The sequence below is a fragment of the Eretmochelys imbricata genome, chromosome 2 (assembly GCF_965152235.1).
Source record: "Eretmochelys imbricata isolate rEreImb1 chromosome 2, rEreImb1.hap1, whole genome shotgun sequence".
In the NCBI taxonomy this organism is placed as follows: domain Eukaryota; kingdom Metazoa; phylum Chordata; order Testudines; family Cheloniidae; genus Eretmochelys; species Eretmochelys imbricata.
In genome coordinates, this window is record NC_135573.1 from 142,090,331 (window position 1) to 142,113,071 (window position 22,741).

A 22,741-nucleotide genomic window follows, 5' to 3' on the forward strand; every position below is an offset into this window, starting at 1 on the left:
TGGGACCAATGTGGCGCCCCCCTGAGCCCTTCTGGAAGCGTCTGATGGAAAGAAGGGCGCAAGTCAGAGTGGGAGAGACCATTAAGCGGAACTCCGACACACGTCATATTCGCAGGGTCCACGGCGCTACAGCGCGAGCAAAAAGAAACGGCGCAAATGCGCGCTGCGAGGTGGGATACGCTACTCTACAGTGCTGCGCAGCCTGCCCCGGGCGATCCTCCCCCCTGCGTTTCGGGTGGTATCGTCCACTCCGCTGCTCCTGCGTCGGTCCAAGTCGCCCCACGAGGAGTTCCCGCCTGTTCCTCCGAGTCTCGCGGTATCGGCCCCTCGGTGAGTGGGGGTGGGGAGGGGGAGGGCGCTGGCCTGGCTTGGCGAGGCAGGGCCCTTGGCTGCGCCGCCGGGGTGGGGTGGAGCCCTTGCGTGCCGGACCGGGCCTGTGCTACCGCCGCCCCCGCCGGTGCACGGCGCGTTGGCCAAGGACCTGCCCGCTAGCCGGGGGACCCTGGGTCTGCCACGCCGCGGAGCCGCGCCCGCCCCTGCCGCGGTGACTGCTGAAGCGACGCGCCGGGGGAAGCCGGCTCGGGCTGCTGGTTTTTCCCCTTTATTAAGTCCCTTGAGGCTCGAAGAGTGGAAGTTAGAGCCAGAGAGATGCAGGAGTGGAAGGGGCCTTGCTAGATCATCCAGTCCCGTCCCCTGCACTGAGGCAGGATCAAGTGTTCTCTCCAGCAGTGGTCTCCAAACTCCTTTGGTCGCCCACCCCTACCAGTAAATATTTTTTGAGCACGCACCCCAATATATGTATATTTGTTTATGTATAGATTATATACATGTACTACTGTACTAATATATTAGGTAAATTATAAAACATACACAAAAAGACATTAGAAACAATGAGATAAAGATGAAATAAACAATATTTTAATTTTTTTTTATTTTTTATTAACGGTACAAAAAACCTTTTTGCTCTCACTAAAAAAATATTAGTGAGAATAATGTGGTTGAATATGCTTTTATTATTTTTGAAAATCTTGGTTTAACATTTTGTGATACAGCGGGCGCTCAGGGTGGGGTGCAGGGTCTGGGAGGGAGGGAGTTCATAGAATAGAATATCAGGGTTGGAAGGGACCTCAGGAGGTCATCTAGTCCAACCTCCTGCTCAGAAAGCAGGACCAATCCCCAGTTTTTGCCCCAGATCCCAAATGGTCCTCTGAAGGATTGAACTCACAACCCTGGGTTTGCAAAAAGAAAAGGAGCACTTGTGGCACCTTAGAGACTAACCAATTTATTTGAGCATGAGCTTTCGTGAGCTACAGCTCACTTCATCGGATGCATACCGTGGAAACTGCAGCAGACATTATATACACACAGAGATCATGAAACAATACCTCCTCCCACCCCACTGTCCTGCTGGTAATAGCTTATCTAAAGTGATCATCAAGTTGGGCCATTTCCAGCACAAATCCAGGTTTTCTCACCCTCCACCCCTCCACACACAAACTCACTCTCCTGCTGGTAATCGCCCATCCAAAGTGACAACTCTCTTCACAATGTGCATGATAATCAAGGTGGGCCATTTCCAGCACAAATCCAGGTTTTCTCACCCCCCCCACCCCCATACACACACAAACTCACTCTCCTGCTGGTAATAGCCATCAAGAACACTATCCCCGATAATGTCACGGCTAAACTGGTGGCTGAACTTTGTGACTTTGTCCTTACCCATAACTATTTTACATTTGGGGACAATGTATACCTTCAGATCAGCGGCACTGCTATGGGTACCCGCATGGCCCCACAGTATGCCAACATTTTTATGGCTGATTTAGAACAACGCTTCCTCAGCTCTCGTCCCCTAAAGCCCCTACTCTACTTGCGCTATATTGATGACATCTTCATCATCTGGACCCATGGAAAAGAAGCCCTTGAGGAATTCCACCATGATTTCAACAACTTCCATCCCACCATCAACCTCAGCCTGGTCCAGTCCACACAAGAGATCCACTTCCTGGACACTACAGTGCTAATAAGCGATGGTCACATAAACACCACCCTATACCGGAAACCTACTGACCGCTATTCCTACCTACATGCCTCCAGCTTTCACCCTGACCACACCACATGATCCATTGTCTACAGCCAAGCTCTGCGACACAACCGCATTTGCTCCAACCCCTCAGACAGAGACAAACACCTACAAGATCTCTGTCAAGCTTTCTTACAACTACAATACCCACCTGCGGAAGTGAAGAAACAGATTGATAGAGCCAGAAGAGTTCCCAGAAGTCACCTACTACAGGACAGGCCTAACAAAGAAAAGAACAGAACGCCACTAGCTGTCACCTTCAGTCCCCAACTAAAACCCCTCCAACGCATTATTAAGGATCTACAACCTATCCTAAAGGATGACCCAACACTCTCACAAATCTTGGGAGACAGGCCAGTCCTTGCCTACAGACAGCCCCGCAACCTGAAGCAAATACTCACCAACAACCACATACCACACGACAGAACCACTAACCCAGGAACTTATCCTTGCAACAAAGCCCGTTGCCAACTGTGCCCACATATCTATTCAGGGGACACCATCACAGGGCCAAATAACATCAGCCAGACTTTCAGAGGCTCGTTCACCTGCACATCCACCAATGTGATATATGCCATCATGTCTGGCATATCAGGTCTGCTATAGACCACCGGACCAGGGGGATGAGGTGGATGAGGCTTTCTTCCGGCAGCTTGCGGAAGCTACTAGATCGCATGCCCTGGTTCTCATGGGTGACTTTAATTTTCCTGATATCTGCTGGGAGAGCAGTACAGCGGTGCATAGACAATCCAGGAAGTTTTTGGAAAGCGTAGGGGACAATTTCCTGGTGCAAGTGCTAGAGGAGCCAACTAGGGGGGGAGCTTTTCTTGACCTGCTGCTCACAAAGCGGGAAGAATTAGTAGGGGAAGCAAAAGTGGATGGGAATCTGGGAGGCAGTGACCATGAGTTGGTTAAGTTCAGGATCCTGACACAGGGAAGAAAGGTAAGCAGCAGGATACGGACCCTGGACTTCAGGAAAGCAGACTTCGACTCCCTCAGGGAACAGATGGGTAGGATCCCCTGGGGGACTAACATGAAGGGGAAAGGAGTCCAGGAGAGCTGGCTGTATTTCAAGGAATCCCTGTTGAGGTTACAGGGACAAACCATCCCGATATGTCGAAAGAATAGTAAGTATGGCAGGCGATCAGCTTGTCTTAACGGTGAAATCCTAGCAGATCTTAAGCATAAAAAAGAAGCTTACAAGAAGTGGAAGGTTGGACATATGACCAGGGAAGAGTATAAAAATATTGCTCGGGCATGTAGGAATGAAATTAGGAGGGCCAAATCGCACCTGGAGCTGCAGCTAGCGAGAGATGTTAAGAGTAACAAGAAGGGTTTCTTCAGGTATGTTGGCAACAAGAAGAAAGCCAAGGAAAGTGTGGGCCCCTTACTGAATGAGGGAGGCAACCTTGTGACGGAGGATGTGGAAAAAGCTAATGTACTCAATGCTTTTTTTGCCTCTGTCTTCACGAACAAGGTCAGCTCCCAGACTGCTGTGCTGGGCATCACAACATGGGGAATAGATGGCCAGCCCTCTGTGGAGAAAGAGGTGGTTAGGGACTATTTAGAAAAACTGGATGTGCAGAAGTCCATAGGGCCGGATGAGTTGCATCCAAGAGTGCTAAAGGAACTGGCGGCTGTGATTGCAGAGCCATTGGCCATTATCTTTGAAAACTCGTGGCAAACGGGGGAAGTCCCGGATGACTGGAAAAAGGCTAATGTAGTGCCCATCTTTAAAAAAGGGAAGAAGGAGGATCCTGGGAACTACAGGCCAGTAAGCCTCACTTCAGTCCCTGGAAAAATCATGGAGCAGGTCCTCAAAGAATCAATCCTGAAGCACTTACATGAGAGGAAAGTGATCAGGAACAGTCAGCATGGATTCACCAAGGGAAGGTCATGCCTGACTAATCTAATCGCCTTCTATGATGAGATTACTGGTTCTGTGGATGAAGGGAAAGCAGTGGATGTATTGTATCTTGACTTTAGCAAAGCTTTTGACACGGTCTCCCACAGTATTCTTGTCAGCAAGTTAAGGAAGTATGGGCTGGATGGATGCATTACAAGGTGGGTAGAAAGTTGGCTAGATTGTCGGGCTCAACGGGTAGTGATCAATGGCTCCATGTCTAGTTGGCAGCCGGTGTCAAGTGGAGTGCCCCAGGGGTCGGTCCTGGGGCCGGTTTTGTTCAATATCTTCATAAATGATCTGGAGGATGGTGTGGATTGCACTCTCAGCAAATTTGCGGATGATACTAAACTGGGAGGAGTGGTAGATACGCTGGAGGGCAGGGATAGGATACAGAGGGACCTGGAGAAATTGGAGGATTGGGCCAAAAGAAATCTGATGAGGTTCAATAAGGATAAGTGCAGGGTCCTGCACTTAGGACGGAAGAACCCAATGCACAGCTACAGACTAGGGACCGAATGGCTAGGCAGCAGTTCTGCGGAAAAGGACCTAGGGGTGACAGTGGACGAGAAGCTGGATATGAGTCAGCAGTGTGCCCTTGTTGCCAAGAAGGCCAATGGCATTTTGGGATGTATAAGTAGGGGCATAGCGAGCAGATCGAGGGACGTGATCGTCCCCCTCTATTCGACATTGGTGAGGCCTCATCTGGAGTACTGTGTCCAGTTTTGGGCCCCACACTACAAGAAGGATGTGGATAAATTGGAAAGAGTCCAGCGAAGGGCAACAAAAATGATTAGGGGTCTAGAACACATGACTTATGAGGAGAGGCTGAGGGAACTGGGATTGTTTAGTCTGCAGAAGAGAAGAATGAGGGGGGATTTGATAGCTGCTTTCAACTACCTGAGAGGTAGTTCCAGGGAGGATGGTTCTAGACTATTCTCAGTGGTGGAAGAGGACAGGACAAGGAGTAATGGTCTCAAGTTGCAGTGGGGGAGGTTTAGGTTGGATATTAGGGAAAACTTTTTCACTAGGAGGGTGGTGAAACACTGGAATGTGTTGCCTAGGGAGGTGGTGGAATCTCCTTCCTTAGAAGTTTTTAAGGTCAGGCTTGACAAAGCCCTGGCTAGGATGATTTATTTGGGGATTGGTCCTGCTTTTGAGCAGGGGGTTGGACTAGATGACCTCCTGAGGTCCCTTCCAACCCTGATATTCTCTGATTCTATGTGCCAGCAATGCCCCTCTGCCATTTACATTGGTCAAACTGGACAGTCTCTACGTAAAAGAATAAATGGACACAAATCAGATGTCAAGAATTATAACATTCATAAAGCAGTCGGAGAACACTTCAATCTCTCTGGTCATGCAATCACAGACATGAAGGTCGCTATCTTAAAACAAAAAAACTTCAAATCCAGACTCCAGCGAGAAACTGCTGAATTGGAATTCATTTACAAATTGGATACTATTAATTTAGGCTTAAATAGAGACTGGGAGTGGCTAAGTCATTATGCAAGGTAGCCTATTTCCCCTTGTTTTTTCCACCCCCCCCCCCCCCAGACGTTCTGGTTAAACTTGGATTTAAACTTGGAGAGTGGTCAGTTTGGATGAGCTATTGCCAGCAGGAGAGTGAGTTTGTGTGTGTGTGTGTCCCGGGGAAAAAAAAAGGGGGGGGGTGAGAGAGCCTGGATTTGTGCTGGACATGGCCCACCTTGATTACCATGCACATTGTAGGGAGAGTGGTCACTTTGGATGGGCTATTACCAGCAGGAGAGTGAGTTTGTGTGTGGGGGGGTGGAGGGTGAGAAAACCTGGATTTGTGCTGGAAATGGCCCAACTTGGTGATCACTTTAGATAAGCTATTACCAGCAGGACAGTGGGGTGGGAGGAGGTATTGTTTCATGATCTCTGTGTGTACATAATGTCTGCTGCAGTTTCCACGGTATGCATCCGATGAAGTGAGCTGTAGTTCACGAAAGCTCATGCTCAAATAAATTGGTTAGTCTCTAAGGTGCCACAAGTACTCCTTTTCTTTTTGCGAATACAGACTAACACGGCTGTTACTCTGAACCCTGGGTTTAGCAGGCCAATGCTCAAACCACTGAGCTAGAGGGTGCTCAGGGCTGGGGCAGGCAGGAGGTGCAGAGCATTTACGTGGGGCAGCTCCTGTTTGGTGCAGAGAGTGTGCAGGTGGCTCTGCGCAGCGCGGCACCACCCCCAGGGCCACAATTCTGGGAGCTGCCCCCCACCCCCGGCAGGCAGGGCCACCCGGAACACAGGGGCTTTAGGGGCTTCAGGGCCCTGGGCTAAGGGCGCCCCGGGGCCCTGGCCTGCAGCTCTAAAGCCCTGTTCTGAATGCGGCCCTGCGAGCGTGGGCCGGAGGACTCAGGGGCAGCTGCGCAGCCAGCGGCCGGAGGGAGGTGGCACTTTCCCCTTCACCCCACTTTGGAGACCGCTGATCTAGAGAGTGACCCTGACAGGTGTTTGTCTAACCTGATCTTAACACCCCACCCCCCCCCCTCCAGCGACAGAGATTCCGTAACCTCCCTAGGCAATTTGTGGCAGTGCTTAACCACCCTGACAGGTTTTTCATGATGTGTAGCTTACACCTTTGCTGCAGTTTTAGCCTATTATTTGTCTGTCCTCAGCAGCGAAGGAGAACAGTTTATCACCTTCCTCTTTATAAAACCTTTTACATATTTGCAGACTGGTGTCATGTCCTCCTTTGGTCTTGTCCCGTTGTTTCAGTCTTTCATCGTAGATCTTTTTTTTTTTAGACATTTAATAATTTTTGTTGCTCTCCTTTGGACTTTTTTCCTTTTGGGCACATCTTTCCCAAAGTGTGGTGCTTAGAACTGGGTGCAATACTCCAGTTGAGGCCTTACTAGCGCTGTGTGGAGCGGAAGTATTAATTCTTGTTTTGTATACAACACTGCTACTAATATATCCCAGAAGGAGGTTTGCTTTTTTTACAACAATATTATATTGTTGGCTCATATTTAGCTTGTGATCCATTGTAATCCCAAGTATCAGAGGGGTAGCTCTCAGTCTGTGTCCACAAAAACAATGACCTTAAACACCTTAAAGACTAATAGATTTATTTGTGCATAAGCTTTTGTGGGTAAAACACCCCAAGATCCTTTTCTGCAAGATTTATTTGAGGCATTTTCCATTTGGGGACAGCTATTGAACTGATATGACTAAGACTCGTCTACATTAGAGTCAAAGGTGTAATATCCAGCTAGCATGCTAAAAATAGCTGTGTAGCTTGGCCATGGGTGGTAGGGTTTGCTGGCTTCCCAGAGTACAAACCAGTTTGAAACAGTAGGTGTGCTGGAAGAAGCTAGTGCATGCCACCACCTGCGCATCTACACTCCTTTTTTTAGCATGCTAACTGAGTCAGGGCTAGTGCAGGTTTGTCTACACCAGGGGTGGGCAAACTTTTTGGCCCAAGGGCCACATCGGGGTTGCAAAACTATGGAGGGCTGGGTAGGGAAGGCTGTGCCTCCCCAAACAGCCTGGCCCCTGCCCCCTATCTGCTCCGTCCCACTTACTGCCCCCTTCAGAACCCCGCACCCATCCAACCCCCCCTCCCGCCCCTTGTTCCCTGACTGCCCCCCTCTGGGAGCCCCCCACCCCTCCAGGAACCCACCCCCTATCCAACCCTCTGCTCCCTGACTGCCCCAACCCCTATCCACACCCCTGCCCCCTGACAGGCCCCCTGGGACTCCCCCGCCTCATCCAACTGCCTCCTGCCCCCTGGGACCCCTCCACTTCCCTCCCCCTTACCATGCCGGAGCCTGCCGCGCTACCTGGCAGGAGCGGTGGGCCAGAGTATTGGCGGCGCGGTGCAGCAAGCTGAGGCTGCGGGGGAAGGGCCGGGGGTAGCTCCCCTGGCTGGGAGCTCAGGGGCTGGGCAGGACGGTCCCGCAGGCCATAGTTTGCCCATCTCTGGTCTATACCTTTCACACCCTGCCCACCCCTTGAAATTACAACTTCAGTGTAGGCGTGCCATGTGACTGTGTCTGTTGTCATGGGATTCTTGCAAACCTTGGTTCCCTAGAGTTCCAAAGCCAATCCATTTGCTACTGAAGTCCAATAGGATTCTCTCCATTGATTTTAGTGGGAGTAGGATTGAGCCATAGAAACCTGCCCAACTTTCTGTGTGTGGTTACAGGTTCTGGGGTCTAATTTTTCAAGCATCAAAGTCCATTTGTAACCACTTTAAAAAAATTAAAATCTTGGATAGCAGACCATTGAAAGCAGCTGTGTAGTGACCAGAGGTTTAAAAGCAAACAGAATATTAGAAAGTATTAAAAACCACACCACCTGAGCATAAATTGTTTAACTAGATGGTATTTCCTCACTTTAAATACTACATTGTGCTTTAGTTATTGAACCTCAAAGATGAAATAGCAGAAATAGAAGAGTTCAAAGGCAGATGGTGAAAATATTCAAAGTGTGGAAAGAGGAAAGATTAGAACTTGCTTTAGTATATACATAACAGAGATGTATAAAAACAAGGTGTGTAGAGATTAATTGGATACTTATGTTTATTGTTTCCTATGATTCCTGAACAGCGGGACATCCACAGAAAATGAAAGGCAACAAATTTGAAATTGATAGAAGGAAATACTATTTTTAATAGATATAATTGTATAGAAATTACTTACAAAGCTCTTACCATCACTAATATTTTGTAGTATTAAAAACTAGATATTAATATAGATGATTACATAAATTGATAACTTTATAGCTATATTGGAAAAGGTTCAGAAAAAGGCAACAAAAATGATTAGGGGTATCAAACAGCTTCTGTATGAGGAGAGATTAATAAGACTGGGACTTTTCAGCTTGGAAAAGAGACGGCTAAGGGGAGATATGATTGTGGTCTATAAAATCATGACTGGTGTAGAGAGAGTAGATAAGGAAGTGTTGTTTACTACTTCTCATAACACAAGAGCTACGGGTCACCAAATGAAATTAATAGGCATCAGGTTTAAAACAAATAAAAGAAAATATTTCTTCACACAACACACAGTCAATCTGTGGAACTCTGTGCCAGAGGATGTTGTGACAGCCAAGACCATAACAGGGTTCAAAAAAGAACTGGATACATTCATGGAGGATAGGTCCATTAATGGCTATTAGCCAGGATGGGCAGGAATGGTATCCCTAGCCTCTCTTTGCCAGAAGCTGGGAATGAGAGATAGGGGATGGATCACTTGATGGTTACCTGTTCTGTTCATTCCCTCTGGGGCACCTGGCACTGGCCACTGTTGGAAGACAGGATACTGGGCTAGATGGACCTTTGGTCTTACCCAGTATGGCTGTTCTTATTTTAAGTCAACAGTAGTTGTTGATTGCTCGGCACTTTTGAAAATTAGGATATTTACTTAAGTGTGTGAAAATAGAGCTTAGGCACTTTGGGCACTCATTTTTAAAAATCTTGGCCATTGATTCTGCAAAGGGCTCATACTTCTATCATGCCATAGCTCTTTTGGCACAAAGCAGCTTGCTCTCAACACCATGTGGTACTGGATCTTGAGTGGTAAATGTCACACTTGTATGGACAATGCCTGATGACATGAGGGGAGGGGGGCCCTCCTGTTTATGTAAGTGTAGCAACATCGTATGAACTATTTTGATCTCAAAAAAATTGATCAAGACGGATGCACACCAGTGGGACAATGTGGGGAAGCCTGCACTTTCACTGACTTTGCTATATTGTGTTGCGAAATATAAGACAGGGTTGTCAGGTCAACCTTTCATGAGCACTATATTCATTTCACATAAAAAATATGATATTCAGATTCTCTCTAAGATTTTTAAAGGCATATTGTGTTTGGAGTGTTAATATGATATTACAATGAGTTGAAAGAAAAATTATCAGACTTACATTATTTCTGTAGAACTGTTTGTCTGCGTTCCTTAAGAATGCTTGGCTACCTTTGGATATTAAATAAAGTACATAAAGAAGAATGTGTTGTACTTTTTACATTGAACCATAGGTTTATTAGCAGGCTTTGCACTGCACTTAACTACTTGATTTTTTTTACCTATTTTTCTCTGTTTTAAGTAGAAGAAACCTGCTCCTTTCATGACTGAACACAGTTCTATTTTGATGAGAAAACAGCTACTGATATTTTAAAATAAAAATTTTGCAATCATTATGCACAAGAACAGGTTTTTTGAGTGGAGGTGTTTTCATTTCTCTGTATGTGGGATTTATGTACTTAACTTCTATTTGTATTAATGGGAGTTAAATGTGTAATTTCCCTGTGTTCTGGATGAAAATAGGCTGTGTGCTTCTTAGTTATGTATTCCTTGCTCTCCAGTACATTTATGATGGCCCAAGGTGAGCAAAAAAGTCAATTATGGTAGAAAGAACAGATTTTAAAATTCAATTATATTCTGATGATTTTCTCCAAGGCCACTTAATATTTTGTTAATAGGATTTATGAATACATCCCAGCTCAAAAGGAGGTAAGCTTTATATAAAATGTAGCTTAAGCCTTAGAGTTTAGTATATGATTCTATTATTGTATACTGTTCACCAACAAGCTTTTGTCTGTAGAAATAAATAGGTTTGTACTTGGCATTTCAAAGGAGTCATGTTATATATGTTTTTCCCTTTCTTCAGGTACACTTTGTCAATGTCAAAAGTACTTCAAGGAGAAAGCCATACCCAAGGCATCTTGCATATGAACCTTGATAATGACAATGCAAGAAAAAGAAATTGGGGAATGTTGGTCCCTGGCATTGTTGGTGGCACACTGGTAGTACTGTATGCTGTTGTCACTCCATTCATAACTCCAGCTCTGAGAAAAATTTGCCTTCCTTTTGTACCTGCAACTTCAACTCAGATTGAAAATGTTTTGAAAATGTTACAGTACAGAAGTGGATCTCTGGTTGACATAGGTAGCGGTGATGGACGTATTGTGAGTTATAAAACTCTGGCTCCTCTAAATTCATGTACATCAAACAGTGTTATAAAAGTGAGCTACTGTGGTAGATATTTTCCATTATGCACCCCTTTTTCCTGGTATTTGTGAAGGTTCTCTACCCTGTTTAAAAGTTTTCCTCTCCATTCCACAAAAATTCAGACAAAATCAGTTGGATTGTTTTTAAAAGTATATATTACAGGCTTCAGGAATACCTTTGGGCAAATAATGAAAATAGTATTCTTCAAATAATATGAAAATGTCAAGTTATTTGACTGTGAATTTTTTTAATAGTGCATAATGGAAAAAATGTTCATTAACTAACTGATATGGAAAACTTCAAAATGTGTGGAATAAACTATTTGAATATTTGACTAGTTTTATTCAGGAACAAAAAATATTTACTTTCTTATCCTTTTCTACTTTTCCATACATTTCTAATACAGAATTTTTAAATTTTAGTTTCACATGATTTGAGTCATTTTATTATTTAAAGATACTTGTCAAGTAGTTTAAATTTTACATATTGCATATCTTGAAAGTTGCTAATTTTGTTACCATATTATTCTCCTGATTGATTAATTGGGGCTTTAGTGTTCAAGCAGCCAGAGGTGGATAAACACAACTAATAAAGACATAGAGCACTCTTCTTTTGGGTTCTGCTGTTAATAAAATTACACTATTCTCTTATGTTTCCTGCAAGCACAATTCTATCATAAATAGTGTCATACTGTAGGTTTATTCTGGCCCTGAATGAAGACTGCTTTTTCTTTTTGTAGGTGATAGCAGCTGCAAAAGAAGGATTCAAAGCTGTTGGTTATGAATTAAATCCCTGGCTAGTCTGGTACTCCAGATACCGTGCTTGGAGAGAAGGGATGCATCATAATGCCAAATTTTATATTTCAGATTTGTGGAAGGTACGTGTTTTGTGAAAAAGTACTATAGAAATCAAAGTATGCAATAATAATTTCACTGGTGAATTAGAAGTGATCAATTTGAAAACACACAGCTGTAGATAATATAATTATTAAAAAACCCTCTGCTAAAATAATGTTAATGTTATATATTTAGCATTCATAAGTCAGGAAATACCAAAGGTAAAGATGCAAAGTGAATGTGCTCATGCATTATGATGCAGATACTAATTAGATAATCTCACTGTTTCTCAAATACCCTATATCATATAATATTTTCTACAACTTTATGCTAATGTATACAAATATATAGTTTCTACAACTTTCACTAGATTATTTTGTATTATTTGAGAATAGTGTGGTATTATGTAACTCATTCATGTGCACAAGGGAAAAGAGTTATGGTTGCACTGGCAAGTTCAACTTTAGCATTTACTGACTTAAGTATGCTTGTGTGCAGCCTCAACATTCTCATACTGCAGTATTTTTTTTTCTTTTTAAATAATGGAAACCTCAGGTATTTCTTTTTAAGAGAAAGAAAAAAATAAATTTCATAATCTGGAATTATTTTATTAGACACCACTGGAATGTTGTCCCCTATAATGTGCTCTTCCAAGCCCTGATACAGCAAAGTACACAAGCACATGCTAACTATGACTACTCACTAGCTTAAATGCTTTGCTGTTTTTTGGTCCTTGGATATACACCCTTTGCAAAAAGAAAAAGAGGACTTGTGGCACCTTAGAGACTAACCAATTTATTTGAGCATGAGCTTTCGTGAGCTACAGCTCACTTCATTGGATGCATCCGATGAAGTGAGCTGTAGCTCACGAAAGCTTATGCTCAAATAAATTGGTTAGTCTCTAAGGTGCCACAAGTCCTCTTTTTATGTGTGTATATAATATGTGTGCGTGTGCACACACACACTCGATTTTTGAACACAGCTGTTTTAAAGCAACATAGTGCAGTTTGATTTTTTTCAAAGCCTCATAATTCAGATAAATCAGAATAATTTTCTATCAGAACACTTCTTAGTGATTAATTCTCTGCAGGATTTCAGTTTACCTACCCCCTGCAGTTTCAGCCATTGAGTGATAAAGAAAAAGAATGGCAAGAATTTTATATAATGGGAAAAGTGTATTCCCCCCACCCCCATGTTCAGAAACAGATAAACTATTTTTGAATGAGAGTTTTTTTGTTTTTTCTTTAAATCATCTTAAGGCAGAGAACTGACCCAGACATTCCTTCCCAATAATTAAAAACTGCAGAAAGTTGTGAGGGACTCAAAACACAGTCTTGGATTAGAAATGGTTAGTCCATTTTAACTCTAGATATATTGCTAAAGAGTTAATTGACAGGTGGCAAAGTTACGATGTTAAATGAGCAAAGTTTTCCTTAGGGATAAGAACTGGAGTAAAAATGAGTAAACTTGTGCAACTTCTCCGAATTGATTAATATTCTGGAACTTAGGGCCAGAGCCTTGGTGACACTGAAGCAGTTTTGTGCCACTCAATTGGTGCAAAGCTACCCTGTGTTGCGGAATCCTTGGGCTATGTTGAGCTGGTGTAGTGGCTTCTATATCATTCCATGTCCTTGTCCTTGGTGTAGGAGGCCTGGCTGTGAAAAAGAGTGTGAATAAAGGGAAGATTATTATTACTAACATTCCCCCCACTATCCACTCATATTATAAATATTGATTGTCCACAATGACGGTAATATACAATTTTTTTTAATAGGTTAGCTTTTCCCAGTATACAAATGTTGTTGTTTTTGGGGTACCTCAAATGGTAAGTCTTTTTTCATTCTTTCATTGTCTGTATTGTGTTTTATGACCATAATAGCAAGGCATTCAGCATTGGGATATTGATCTATAAAGTGAATCCACTTATCGGGACCTTTGACATTCAAGTCTTTGGTTTGACAAAATGCTGATTATAGTTTATAGATATTTAAATAATAAAACCTGTTACAATTTGAAACTTCTGCAGAAGATCTAAATCTCAATTGTCTGTCTGTTCTTCTGAAATTCCAATTTGTGCACTGTCTAATGAAGTCCAAATTCCAATATAGTTCAGAACCATAATTCTGTGAACTCTTACAAACAGCTTAAATTACTTGAAAAGTTAATGGAATGTTCAAAATTCCATTTTGAAATTGGAATTTGAAATTCCATTTTGAAATTTCAATTTCCATTTGATCATTGAAAGTGATCATTCTACAGATTTTCAGTAAAATAGTTTTCAGGGAGGATGAGTATTGACTAGTTTCAGCTCGCTTCTGTAGACTTATATGGTAAAGAACAAAGTATTGAACTTTGATTATACGCTTTTCAAAAACTGAAAGCACCTTGACTGTGTATCAGTTCGTAGTACTGAAGTAGTCTTCAATTACCTTTGTAAAGATTAGTAAGATGGAGTGCTTTTAATATAATTGCTAGTTTGCAGAGCGTACAGGGAAACTGTTTTTCACTTTGAGAAAGCTGTATATCACCCATAAAATGTCAAGTTCCAGATGAAATTATATGGCTTTTTAAAATTACTGTGAAAATGGTATTTCGAGAGACCACTTTTATGATGCAGTAGATGGATGGGTAGTGATCAATGGCTCCATGTCTAGTTGGCAGACGGTGTCAAGTGGAGTGCCCCAGGGGTCGGTCCTGGGGCCGGTTTTGTTCAATATCTTCATAAATGATCTGGAGGATGGTGTGGATTGCAATCTCAGCAAATTTGCGGATAATACTAAACAGGGAGGAGTGGTAGATACACTGGAGGGCAGGGATAGGATACAGAGGGACCTGGAGAAATTGGAGGATTGGGCCAAAAGAAATCTGATGAGGTTCAATAAGGATAAGTGCAGGGTCCTGCACTTAGGACGGAAGAACCCAATGCACAGCTACAGACTAGGGACCGAATGGCTAGGCAGTAGTTCTGCGGAAAAGGACCTAGGGGTGACAGTGGACGAGAAACTGGATATGAGTCAGCAGTGTGCCCTTGTTGCCAAGAAGGCCAATGGCATTTTGGGATGTATAAGTAGGGGCATAGCGATCAGATCGAGGGACGTGATCGTCCCCCTCTATTCGACATTGGTGAGGCCTCATCTGGAGTACTGTGTCCAGTTTTGGGCCCCACACTACAAGAAGGATGTGGATAAATTGGAAAGAGTCCAGCGAAGGGCAACAAAAATGATTAGGGGTCTAGAACACATGACTTATGAGGAGAGGCTGAGGGAACTGGGATTGTTTAGTCTGCAGAAGAGAAGAATGAGGGGGGATTTGATAGCTGCTTTCAACTACCTGAGAGGTGGTTCCAGAGAGGATGGTTCTAGACTATTCTCAGTGGTAGAAGACGACAGGACAAGGAGTAATGGTCTCAAGTTGCAGTGGGGGAGGTTTAGGTTGGATATTAGGAAAAACCTTTTCACTAGGAGGGTGGTGAAACATGGAATGCGTTGCCTAGGGAGGTGGTGGAATCTCCTTCCTTAGAAGTTTTTAAGGTCAGGCTTGACAAAGCCCTGGCTGGGATGATTTAATTGGGGATTGGTCCTGCTTTTGAGCAGGGGGGTTGGACTAGATGACCTCCTGAGGTCCCTTCCAACCCTGATATTCTATGATTCTGTGACTCATTCAAACTTTTAAAACTCATTTTTGGTTTTTTTTTTCAAGTGCTATTTGGTTATATTTTTACATTTTCCTTTGAAGGGCAAGAAAATACAATATTTATTCCATTTACATACTTTTATGACAGTAATAAGAGCACTAGCCTTGTATGTGTTATGAATGCACTGAGATATCTCCCTTTCACTCCCCCATTAATGTTTGTAAGTAGTTTCATTCCTTAGGGCAGGCGACTGTGTGGCATGGAATGTGTGAAGAGTTTATGCCAGAGAAATGCGGTATATGGTCGTAGTGTAAAACGGGAATAGTGTGTGATTAAAATATCGTTGTAACATAAACAGGGAGTCACAGTAGGAAGCATAATAATACCAACATTCTGTTTTGTTTTCTGTCTTTTTTTTTTTTTTTTCTCTTGTAGGGAATAGGACTAAAAGCTTATCTGATTCAGACACCAACCACAGCACTCTCTCATTTTGAAAACTGTGTATTTTAAAATGCAGTTTTATTTCTACTTCTGTAGTTGGCATATTGAAGGAAAGTCTACATTATCAAGTGTTCCAACAGTTTTATTGTATGCGTTCCCAAGAGACTGGGTAATAAACTAACCATTTTGGTTGATTTACTGCACTGGAGCAGTCTTTGTTCCAGGAGAGGGCAGTAGATGCCTTTGTTACAGGGATATCTGTAATTAGAAAACAAAGTGTTCAATTGCATGATTTTGACAAGACTATCATGTAGTAATTGTTCTTTGAAGCAGTTAATATGTGAGGAAATTAGACCACCTTTCTGAACTGAGTGATATTAGGATCACTCTCTGGTTCACTTGCCAGTACAGATATGAATTTGCAATTAGAAATTCTGTAGCCGCATTGCAGAATCTCTAAGGGCAAAGGTGCAGAGGCAGGAAGACTATTTGGCAAATAGGAAGTTAACAGTTGCACAGAAAAACAAATGTGAACAAATTGATTAGACATACGTGTTTGGAACAAACTTCAGAATTAGTAGCAGCCTAAGATGAGGTAGATTAGTTATTGTTGCTATCTGACCTAATAAGGTAGAAGGAAGATCCACAAACGTTTGTGGGGAAAAAAAGAATATTTTACTTATTTAATCCAATATTGTGGTAGTATGGGTTTTTAGTTTGTTTGTTTTTTGTTTTAAATCCCTCAAATAATAAAATACTTTTTGGTATGATCACAAATGTTGCCATAAATGCAATGGGCCCAAATGTCTGAAGTAAATGCTGAGGGCCTCCTTCTGGTTGTGGAATGCCCCCATTGCCTTCAGTATGGTGGTTGTGAGAGCTCAGCCTCAGGACACTTTGTAACACATATTTTCTTATATCTTATTACTTGTAGAAAGGTCAGTTACAGTGTTGGCCTAGTTTGAAGCCATGAGCATATTACTTTTTTTCTATTTAATGTCTAAGGCTAACTTACAAAGACAGAGCCTGGATTTATTGACCCACAGGCCACACTGCAAGATCTCTGTTCCCACAAGCTTTTTCTGAAGGAGAGGGTTGATCAGTATGTGTGTATGGGTGGACTGAAGGAAGAGGATCTTATCTGTGGTGGTTGGAGATGTTTCGTGGATATTGAGTGGACTGAAAGGAGAGAACTTTGGGATTGGATGGGGAAATTTTTTTAAACATGTTAATCCAGTGAAAATTTTGTATATATTTTATAATATATTTGTATAGTGCCTATTGCTTTAGTGTCTGTTAAGATGAAGTAAATAAATCTGAGCATGTGCTGGCACAAAATAAAAATCATCATCCTTCTAGAAAAACCCGAGTATCTAAACAGTCAATGTCTGGGACATTTATTGTTACTAATAATTTTATGGGTAAATTCCAGTTTATTTTAAGATTTCTTTTATATCTCTACTTTGTCAGTTGAGGGATAAAAGTTATAAGTGGGTTACAATTAATGAATTTATATAACTCTCAAACATAATTATGCCTGATATTATGTATATGTGACACACAACCACTTCGTATTCTGTATATTAAGAATTAGATTAGTTGCATATTTATGCATGCTTTAGTGATTGGCTCCTTTATTTTGAGGTTGATTTTGGCTCAGTCTGAGATTCTAATGTCATTTTAAAATAATGGAAACTATAAAAAATATCAACATGAATGTTCACAATCATTCTTTATATGGACAAAATCAGAGTATGGGACACTGTTATTTTAAAAAGAAAAGGAGTACTTGTGGCACCTTAGAGACTAACCAATTTATTTGAGCATGTAGCTCACGAAAGCTCATGCTCAAATAAATTGGTTAGTCTCTAAGGTGCCACAAGTACTCCTTTTCTTTTTGCGAATACAGACTAACACAGCTGTTACTCTGAAACCTGTTATTTTAAAGTTATCTTTGTTACATTTTAATTTATTAATGTCATTGCCTCAAGGGAAATATCAATTTTAAACTTTAAGCTATAAATAGAATTATTATAACAAGTATTCTGCAGCTGTAGAAAAGTTTTTGATAGTGGAAGCTATTTGCAACCTTTGATAACGTTTCTCTAAATTTGTCTTCTGGTCCCAGTGAAAGAATGTCTTATTGTCTGACTGAGGCCACTGATGACATGGAGAATCCCATATAAAACATTTTTTGTATTTTTGAGAAACTTTGGTTCCTTGTAACAGAATTTTTACGTGTGATTTGTGTCTTTTTAAACTTATTTTTATGCATAAATTAGTCGTCTTTGACACATAATCATTTTTTTAGAAATTAAAAATAAAATAATTTACAGTATATAAAAGGAAATACTTTTTCACACAGCACTACAGCTAGTCTGTAGAGCTCACTGCCACAAGCAGATTTTGAGGCAAAAATCTAAACAGTAAAACTTGGATATGTATAAGCATACCGTGAGCCCTTTCCTGAGCCAGGATACAAATTAGAAGGTCTGTCAGCCTTCTTCCTTCAGGTCATAAAGTGGCGAGCATCTGGGGTAAGGCCTTTTAGGTCTAGGTACATGATGAATCTTTTTCACTTTCCTCTGAGTGTTAGGGGGCTTATTCCTTCACCCACTTACTTCCCTGGTCCTTCTCGCATGAACAGAGAGCAACAATACCCGAAGTCCAAAGGTGCAAACAATTCGATGTTTATTGGGGTGAACTTCCAGCAAGCATGATTCCAGTTTCCTTCCTTAGTATCCTCCTTCCCAGCTCTGACACCACAGAGCCTTACGCCTGTGTCCCTGTTCCCATTCCTACCCTTTAGCAAAACATGATTCCAATTTTCTTACCCCCATTCCCTGCTCCTATTTCCCACACCCACATGCCCACCCACACCCAGTCACTTCCTCATTGACTACAGATTATATAGTAAAACTTGAGTTCTGCTTAGCTATACCTTAACCAATCATTTTCCTGAAATTTAACTAACCAATCCTAACATATTGTAACATGATTATGTAACCAATTATATCCCACCACCTTAATTAGTTTACACCCAGCAAAATTAATTATACAGCAGACAGGAACAATCACAGAACCAGACAGAGATTATACAGACAAACAATAGCAAAGTGGGAACTACAATGACAAGACAACACAGAAGCGAGGATTTCACATCCCAGCTATTGATAAGTGAGTTCTTGCCAGACAGGATGCTATCAAACTAAGTTTCCTTTTACATTTTCTAGGCACTTCCCTTTCTCTGGAGGTGATAGGAACTATCAGGACAGGATTGTATTCCTAACAGCCGAATAGCACCTTATTTCAGTGTGACTAGTTTGGAATGTGAGGATGTGACCGTTCGCTTCCCAGCTTATGGCTGCCTCTGCTGCTTAGCCAAAGGCCTTAGCCTAAGAACAGGGCCACAAACTGTCACAGTAAGAGAAGGCCCTTATACCGGCAGACAGTGATTTCTTTCTTTTATACCTCTATAACTAGCCAAGTGATAAGAATATACCTAAATTCTTAGAGTATAGGCCTTTACAGACAGGCCTGAATATCTATATCCTAACACTGAGCATCTGGTATAAGTTATTGCTGGAGGTAAAATGACCAATTAGATGAACCATTGGTCTGTTCTGGTCTGGCAAATCCTATTTTCTTTGTCCCTGACTATATACTCAGCTTTCTGCGGGTGGAGGGAAGCTGGATTGAATGGATCTCGGGCCAGAGGGTTGTACATGTAGGGGGAGTTGTGCATATTGGCCCTGTGGTACTATGGCAGGGATTAACCTGCACAAGGTGAGAGCGTGGAGCCAAGGGGACTGGCCTCTCTGTAGCATTGTTTCCTCTTCAGTCACCGTATTATTCAGGTTTCAGAGTAACAGCCGTGTTAGTCTGTATTCGCAAAAAGAAATGGAGTACTTGTGGCACCTTAGAGACTAACCAATTTATTTGAGCATGAGCTCACGAAAGCTCATGCTCAAATAAATTGGTTAGTCTCTAAGGTGCCACAAGTACTCCATTTCTTTTTGCGTATTATTCAGTAACTCCACCTTCCAATTACCACTCCTGTTGATTTGGTCATTAGCCATCAGGGATGCATTGACTTCTCCAAAAGATGCCGTAGGGGCATGAAGCATCATAGAGGCACTAGCCTCCAAGATGTATGTGGATTCTGGAACATAATAAAGTTTTAGGGGGATGAAAACACGTGAATGTTCAATAGAGGGTCAAACCCCACCACCAGTCCAGTGAGCTGGATGAAATTGAGTCAAAACTTGTGGAGTATCCTGTCCCCCTACACAAGTTTTTCTGTGTAAAGCAGGGGTCGGCAACCTTTCAGAAGTGGTGTGCCGAGTCTTCATTTATTCACTTTAATTTAAGGTTTTGCATGCCAGTAATACATTTTAACGTTTTTAGAAGGTCTCTTTCTATAAGTCTATAATATATAACTAAACTGTTGTTGTATGTAAAGTAAATAAAGTTTTTAAAATGTTTAAGCTTCATTTAAAATTAAATTAAAATGCAGGGCCCCCTAGACTGGTGACCAGGACCCAGGCAGTGTGAGTGCCACTGAAAATCAGCTTGTGTGCCGCCTTTGGCCCACGTGCCATAGGTTGCCTACCCCGGTGTAGAGGATGATATAGCTCCCAATAAATGTGATATGTAAGTTCTAAAAAGTTATGTAAACTTAAAATTTTCTTGCTCTTACCATTACTCAGAATAAATTAAAGACTGTGTTTTGGCTTCATATACTGTGTACCTGCATATCAAAGTTAGCATATGACCCTGCATCATGGAAGCTTTCTAAGACTGAAACAGGGATCTTCAAGCCTTGGATTAGTTTTGAGTGCCTGAAGTAGTTTCAAGAGGGAACGCTTCTGTCTTGCACACCATCTGAAGGGCTTTTGTTGTTGCTCCACAGATGCCACAGTTGGAGAAGAAGCTTGAAGAAGAACTTGTTCACAATGCCAGAGTTGTTGCCTGCCGTTTTCCTTTCCCACATTGGATGCCTGATCATACTACTGGAGAAGGAATAGATGTGGTGTGGGCCTATGATTCAAAAGCTTTCAAAGGAAATTTAAAGACATGCTCAGAAACTCTGCAAAAGATGCATCCTTTGTAAGATTTGACGTTAAAAAATGTTGTTGAAGCTAACTGTAAATGGTGACCATCTGATTTGGTTTTTAGTATACTTTAAAGTGGTGGGAGGATAACAATAAGTAACACTGAATGTTTCTTAAACCCATTTAATTGTCAGAATGTCTTATGGTGTTAAGCAAAACTGCATTGTACTCTTATTTTATATGAAAACAAAGCGAAGGCCAGTAAAATGTAGACAAGGTGTAGACATGGAAAACTGCAAAAAAGACTTGTATGCATTGATTACAAGAAGAAACTCAAGAAATTTTGTTAGTATTATTTTTTAAAAATTCAACATGAAAAGTTGTAGGATGCAGACAGAGTTCAGTACTGTTAAGGACACATGTATAAACTAAATGCTCTACTAATATTAAAGTTATTGTTAACTGGTTTTGGTCTGGCCATATTTTGAGCTCTCAACATTGGTCCTTATAAGCTTATTTATTTATTACTTTTGCGTAGCCAGAAGTGGTTGGCAAGCTGCTTTGCAGAAACAAGTAATGACTTGGAGCCTGAAACTCGAAGTGCAAGGCAGTGGAGTCATTTACACATCTATAAAATTAGTGTAAAATGTTAGCACTCTGATCTGTCGGCGAGTTGCATTTACCTTACTCTCACTTGGACTTCATTGTGCAAGGTAGTGCAGAATCAGGCCCATAGCCTTGGACCTGAGCAGCTTACATTCTAAATTCAGATTGACAAACAAGTGAGGGTCATAGAGGGAAAGGAAGGACTTGGGTTACAATATCAAGATAACTCAGTAGAGCATATACACATCTTGATGGCCTCGTTAAATTGAATTCACTTATTTGAATTAACTCCTTTAAGGCAAATTGCAGAAATGATGATTTAGGAGAGACTTCTACTGTTACAGGTGTTTGCAAATTATCATGACTTTCCTTACACCAGAGTCACTCTACCTCTGTTGACAAATGAGACAAAACAAAGGATTTAAAGGTGACTTGGGGAAAAAAAATATTTGTCTCCTTTCTGCTGCTTTATCATAACAGGCCTGAAAATCCCGCCCTCCCATTTTTGCAGAAGGGCATTTTGGAACGTTGGAGATCTATTGTGAGATCAGAGGAGATAGAAATCTGCAACTGAAAGAGAGAGAGAATTTTTGTCACAGTATTTAGAACTCTTTGAATTTAGTTTGGTGGCACCTTAAAGACTAACAGATTTATTTGGGCATAAGCTTTTGTGAGTAAAAAGCCCCAGTTCTTCAGATGGATAGAGTGAAAATTACAGATACTGGCATAAATATATATAAATATAAGAGAAAATAAGTAAATATTACAGATACCTGTAATTACAGATATCTGTAATTTTCACTCCATGCATCTGAAGAAGTGGCTTAAATAAATCTGTTAGTCTTTACGGTACCACCAGACTCCTCGTTGTTTTTGTGGATACAGACTAACACGGCTACCCCTCTGATACATGAATTTAGTTTGGTTTTATTAATACCGATTTCACTTAAATTCTTGGCAAACACTTGAGAAAAGAGCTTTTTTTTTGAGAGACTTGGCATTGCTGCATGTTTGAGGCCCAAAAAACTAGTTTTCTAGTCCTTCAAGGTCAGGGAAGGGCTGGAGCCAAAATAGGGAACACAAGATCTGGTATTTCTAATGCAAAAAACCAAGCAGAAGCCCCTCCCACTCTTCCCCAACAAAAATATTCAGACTTTCTTTGTATATCAGTTACTATGCTCCTTGAACATGATTCTCATCTAT

At 41.7% G+C, this 22,741-nt stretch overlaps 1 protein-coding gene across 3 annotated transcripts; it reads left to right on the plus strand.

Annotated features, from left to right (window-relative positions):
- ATPSCKMT (ATP synthase c subunit lysine N-methyltransferase) lies at window positions 1-21,399 on the plus strand. 3 transcript variants are annotated; one of them, XM_077810801.1, is made up of 5 exons: window positions 1-330; window positions 10,627-10,981; window positions 11,707-11,844; window positions 13,578-13,628; window positions 20,791-21,399. In XM_077810801.1, the coding sequence occupies exons 2-5, from the start codon at window positions 10,640-10,642 to the stop codon at window positions 20,989-20,991; spliced, it is 732 nt and encodes a 243-aa protein (XP_077666927.1). In that variant the 5' UTR covers window positions 1-330; window positions 10,627-10,639; the 3' UTR covers window positions 20,992-21,399. The 3 variants fall into 3 exon arrangements, with proteins under 3 accessions (XP_077666927.1, XP_077666928.1, XP_077666929.1); XM_077810802.1 differs by having other exon boundaries at window positions 10,627-10,924; XM_077810803.1 differs by lacking the exon at window positions 13,578-13,628 and having other exon boundaries at window positions 10,627-10,924.
- Window positions 21,400-22,741: the final 1,342 nt, after the last annotated feature.

Coding starts and splice junctions, on each gene's coding strand:
- ATPSCKMT (XM_077810801.1), top strand. CDS start 10,640: ATGTCAAAAGTACTTCAAGGAGAAAGCCATACCCAAGGCATCTTGCAT. Junction 10,982..11,706: donor CATCAAACAGTGTTATAAAA/GTGAGCTACTGT, acceptor TTCTTTTTGTAG/GTGATAGCAGCTGCAAAAGA. Junction 13,629..20,790: donor TTTTTGGGGTACCTCAAATG/GTAAGTCTTTTT, acceptor GTTGCTCCACAG/ATGCCACAGTTGGAGAAGAA.